Genomic DNA, 5,997 nt, shown 5'->3' on the forward strand with positions numbered 1-5,997 from the left:
CTTATTACCTTAGAAAATAATGCTCAGGTAACTTATTTTAGGTGAGGAAAACATAGACTCATAGATACAATGGGTTGTATTTATAAAGCTTTATTTTTTTAAGTATTTACACTGAATTCCTATGTATTTAACAACATGCTAATTCTTGAATTTTGTCTGTTCCATTTCATAGAATAAATCTGTAGCTTTGGGGCTACATAGACCGAAGCACATTATCTATTGAACTTTGACTTCGTATCATAGAAAAAGTAATATATAAGATGAAAGTCTGCTGACAGGATGTATTAATATTAAAGGTTCAAAACACAGCCATCACATTTATAGCAGAAAGATACATTAATATATACATTTTAATTGGTGTTCTTTTTTTTTTCTATTTTTTTTAGTTTGAATACAACGACGAAAGCATGACTTCTCAGACCATGGCCACCCAGCTTGCTTTTATGCGCCTGCTGGCCAACCAGGCCTCTCAGAACATCACCTACCACTGCAAGAACAGCATTGCTTACATGGATGCTGAAGCCGGCAACCTGAAGAAGGCTGTCCTGCTGCAAGGCTCCAATGACGTTGAACTCAGAGCTGAGGGTAACAGCCGCTTTACATTCAGCGTGCTGGAGGATGACTGCACTGTAAGTTATACATGATTTTATTGTTCTTTTCAAAAAATCAAGTACTGTAATCACCTATCCTATATTCCAAGCTACATTGAATGATATATACTGGGGGAAAAAAAAAGTTTGCATATAACATATTTAAAAATATCATATTATATCCTATAAAAGGTTTAAAATTGTAATTGTAAGTTAATGTAACAGCCCTTTAAATTAACCTTGGAGGGTAGGTGGATACAGCAGGTATGTGTGTGTGTGTATATATATATATATATATATATATATATATATATATATATATATATATATATATATATATATATATATATATATATATATATCCAGTAATGCTACCAGAGTATAACCGTTTTTTTTTTTCTTTTCTTTTTTTACAGCAACACACTGGTCAATGGGGCAAGACAGTCATTCAGTACAAAACAACAAAACCATCTCGCCTGCCCATCCTCGACATTGCACCTTTGGACATTGGTGGTGCTGATCAAGAATTTGGTTTGGACATTGGCCCAGTCTGTTTCAAATAAATAGACTTATGATAAATTAAAAAAAAGAATCTCTCTGCCATTTCTGTTTTTATACTGAATGCTGATTTCTTCTGCTCATCCACTTGCTTAAGCTCTGGGCCTACGGACAAGAATATGAACTGAATGGAGCATTGTGCAATGCAATGTAATACAGACCCCAAGAGATGTGGAAATCACCTTGTTGAGGGACATGTCAGCATTTGTAAAATAAAGTGAAATAAAAACAATGAAAGTACACACCACTTGTGGTCTTTGTATATCTTCCAAAGAGGAAGTTTAAAACCACAAACTCCAAAGGTTTAAACTACCTCATATACTTGTATTAAAACCTGATCCACGTCCTTAGTGTAAGAATTGGAATGCTTTAATTTCTATTGCAAAGGTGCTAAATACAGTATTATGTGGCTTACATGCTTGAAGCAGTGACACGGTGCTACACTTCTTGCTGAGTTTAAAAGACGCCGCTCCAAGTTTAAACCACTTTACTGTATTACTTTGTATTGTATTGTAGACAGAATCCTCTGCAGCTTATCTGTATACCCCATATTAAGCATGTGGATCATTCCTTAGCATTTTTTATTCTTTGTTCTTCAATCCAGGTGTTAATGTTTTAAGCACATTTCGTCCATTTAAATGGGTAAAAGGAGACATCTTTCTAAAAAAATAAAAAAAAATAAAAAAATAAGTTTATTGTACCTATTTTGTATATGTGAGATGTTTAAATAAATTGTGAAAAGTTCTGAAATAAAGCATGTCCAATGTTCCAAAACACACCAGTCAATGAGTTAAGTTCATTAGTGTGTGTGTGTGTGTGTATATATACACACACACACACACACACATATATATATATATATATATATATATATATATATATATATATATATATATATATATATATATAAATAAATATGATATATTATATATATATATAATATTTATATATATTTATTTATTTTTAAAAACATTACCTTTGTATGTTACAAAATCTTTGTATGTGCCCCATCGCCATGGAATATAGAGAAAAACTTCATTATGGCACAATTTGAAGTTTTGTATTCAAATGTAATTTCTTGTAGATAAACTATTCTAATATACAATAGTTAAATAAGGTAATAAAATGGCATGCTATAAAGAAAAGGGAACTGTAAGTCAAAATACTCTAATGTTTAAGAAGAATAGCATTGGCAAAGAAGTGTATCTTTTCTTGTGCTTACAGTATCCATACTCTATTACCTTATTTTGCCGTTTGCTACTTGCTCTCTATGCTAACATACCAAAACGTGCTTTTCCGAATATAATTATCTTATATGCAATATAAAATAAATCAATCAATCATTCAACCTATAATTGGATATATTGAAATCGCGCTTTACATATTTTATATTAACACATGCACATACACACAAACTCTAACTGTATGTGTGGGCACCTATCTAAAACCAAACTTTTTTCAGGTATTCCACATAAATGTATTATTTGTGCACCTACCCAAGTGAGATATATATCTTCAGATATCATGATATCCCCAAGTTCTTGGGCATGAGTTAGTTATGTATTAGAACATTTGCCCAATTATTTAAAAGTACAGCAATCTTGAAACATACTCACGCAAAACACATTTTAAAAAAAGACATAATATTTTAATACTGAGATAAAAAATATGATTGGGTTTCAGATAAATCAAAGAACCACTTTTGATAGTCATTTGTTGGAAAACAAAGTCCTGGCCTTCTAACAATCTAGAAATTTATGAATACCAACATCTGTCACCAAATCATCAAAACTTCATAAACTTGCCTCTTACGATACAGCTGTGTGAATATGGGGCAGCCACAGACTGCAGAAATTAAGTGGTTCCAGTTGCTGTTATCATGAGGAAATGAAATGAAGACAGAATAAAGAACTGATATCATAACTAACGTCATGAATCAGGGAGGTGCAGGGTCCTTTGACATATCAGTGTGGATTAAGAAAGACTAAAGCTATTGTTAGTAAGTAGGCTAACACAATATTTTGAGTTTCAGGCTTTGCTGTTGGATCAAGATGGCAGTTGCCAAGTATGCTGATAATTCTAAAGGCAAGAACATTGTTTTTCTGCAACAATGGCCCTCAAGTACCATAGTTTCCTAGGCAACTGCACTTAACTATGTAATTTCAGGGCCATCCAGTTATGAGTGTGGAAATTCTAAGGTGCAGTACGGAATTAATATTGTGACAAGTCGAATCTATCTGCCATTAACGTTCACTGTGATTTCAAATCCTGTTATCTTGCGATAATACAATACAGTGCACGATGGATAAGCACATCATAAAGGCTTGATAGAGACATAAGTCTGTTGTAGAGTAGTTGTAGAGTCAAAATAACTGATATGGTTGAAATTAGACATAAACAATGTATTATTCAAATACGGGAACCCGAATACCAAAGTAGCTAGCCACAGTTTGCATAATATGAGACAATAGTCTCCCTTGCTAGTATAATATCCTTAGCTTATGTCTTGGATTCTTTCCAATTGATGCACCCTGCAGTTTAAGTAAATATACATAGGAGTGGTATTAGATGGAACATATACAGTAGGATTTTTTTTTTGTACAATTACCATTATAATGGTTAAGGAGGCAGTGTGGTCCAGTGGTTGAAGTCCAGTGCTTGTAACCAGAAGGGTACTGGTTCAAATCCCACCTCTGCCACGAACTGACTCACTGTGTGACCCTGAACAAGTCACTTAACCTCCTTGCGCCCCATCCTGCGGATGACATGTTAAATCAATGTCCTATTGTAAGTGACTCAGCATGTAATGCACAGTTCACAGCCTACCTCTGTAAAGCACTTTGTAATGGTGGTCCACTATGAAAGGTGCTATCTAAGAATAAAGCTATTATATTATTAAAATGCACCTATGGCTCCCACATTATGCAAAACATATTGTACATGAACTATGAATTATTTTTACGCAGGGGTCTGGGGACCCCTTGTGGATATAAACTCCCATGCACTTTGATTCGTTTCAATAGTATCAGTGTAATATTGTTTTAAACCATCCATAGTTTTTAACAGTTGAATATACTAATATTGTCATGAAGAACTGTGTTATTTTTTGGACCTTAAAAAGCTAAGATGTATCTCTTAAACCCGGTTATACCCAATTAGTGTATATAGATAAAATAAACTGTATTTATGTATGAGTCGAACTCACTCTTATATGTAATTATTTACTGTATTCTCTATTTTGCTTTTATTTGAATTTGATCTTATTTGGTATTGATTTTATTGTACTTTACAACTGCTCTTATCTGTAATGTGATATTCTGTAATGTGATACTTTGTAATGTGATACACTGTACTGTAATATTTTGAGTGAACAGAATTAAGACAGCTGGCTGAATGCTGGCAAATACCTTGAAGAGATATGTGCGATTTCCTGGAGCTGAGATGAGAGGATATTATGTAGGCAAGGGTAAAAGTAACTGACTGACTTTCATTGTATTTACTATAATTGCTTAAAATGTAACACTGTGTTCTCGTTTGACTTTTTAAAGTGCATTCACTGCGAATATATGTTAAATATATATATATATATATATATATATATATATATATATATATATATATATATATATATATATATATATATATATATATATATATAATGTTTGTCTACGTCAAACATTTTAAATGGTTTACATAGAAATAGTGCTTGGGAGTCTATAGGCAGTTTTCCTTCTTAAAAATATGTTGGGAACTGTGAGAAATTAGTATTTTGAATGTGCACTGCAGCAATGGCGGGCATTGGCGAATCGACAGCTGATTTCGTAAGCAAAAAAACAGAAGTTGATTTCAGCTAATTGCAATTTACCGTGAAAACATAGGCATTTTATTTCCCTTACAGTATTCACACTGAAGTCATACTTTTATCAGCGCCATGCATTTGATTACTATGGCAACGGGGTCAAACAAATACCGACACCATGATTGGTGTTCCAGTCATACTGCAAATGTCAATGACCGAGTCAGTGGCATGTATGATGTTACAATATATTAATAATTTGAAGGTATCTGTGGTTTTAAAACTTCAAAATTATTTCTAAATATAATTAGAAATGTTAATAAATACAAAAATTTGGTTTGGTCATTTAAGGTTTGCAGTTAACTTTTCTCCAGTGTATAAGATTTATTTTAAAAGCAGCAAAATATGGAAATTGAACGTTCCTTTTCTTAGCGTGTCAACATAATTTTAAAAGTTTTACAAAACTTGAAAATGTTGCTGATTTTGTCACTCAAGGTTGTTTTAAGAAATCTATTTTTGTCTGCTTGTTAAGTTTTTTTTTTTTTTTTTTTTTTTTTGTAGCCAATGTAATAGCTGTACCTGAAAAAATGCAGTGAAAACGAAAGCAGACATATTTAGCCGGAAACGAGGAATTCGCAGCACAGCTAAGATTTTAGTTTTAAGTTTTTATTTTTGCTTGACAGTGGTAACACGTTATTACAGTACAGCTTTTTTATTTCTTTTTTTGTTTTGTTTCTGTTTGCATTTTTTTTTTTCAAATGAAAGGTTTTTGCAGTTGTTATGCACAGTGTGTTTGTTTCTGTAGGTTGTATGCAGTGTGCTTTGTATTGTAGTGTATACGTGTAACTACTGTTATAAACTTAAAGAAATGTTCGCCTTGCTTTACTCGGCATCATACATTTTCAGTCTTGGCGATTTTGCGCAGCTGAAACCTCGGGGAGATATTTCATGTATGCAGTTTTAGATTTAAATCTTGTTTGTAAAATTTCTTGTGACGTCAGACCTTTGGGACTTGCTAGTCCACCAGAAGTTGGGGCCAACCCAAATTTCCAT

General features: G+C 32.7%; 1 protein-coding gene across 1 annotated transcript in view; it reads left to right on the forward strand.

Moving 5' to 3' along the window:
- LOC121313553 (collagen alpha-2(I) chain-like) overlaps positions 1-1,390 on the forward strand; it is a 32,788-nt gene extending 31,398 nt beyond the window's left edge. Inside the window, exons 50-51 of the mRNA XM_041246234.1 lie at positions 387-629; positions 1,007-1,390. Of these exons, the coding sequence (XP_041102168.1) occupies positions 387-629; positions 1,007-1,153 (390 nt within the window). The 3' untranslated portion in view covers positions 1,154-1,390. The remainder of the gene's footprint in view (positions 1-386; positions 630-1,006) is intronic.
- The last annotated feature ends 4,607 nt before the right edge of the window (positions 1,391-5,997 follow it).

The sequence above is a fragment of the Polyodon spathula genome, chromosome 3 (assembly GCF_017654505.1).
Source record: "Polyodon spathula isolate WHYD16114869_AA chromosome 3, ASM1765450v1, whole genome shotgun sequence".
Lineage (NCBI taxonomy): Eukaryota > Metazoa > Chordata > Actinopteri > Acipenseriformes > Polyodontidae > Polyodon > Polyodon spathula.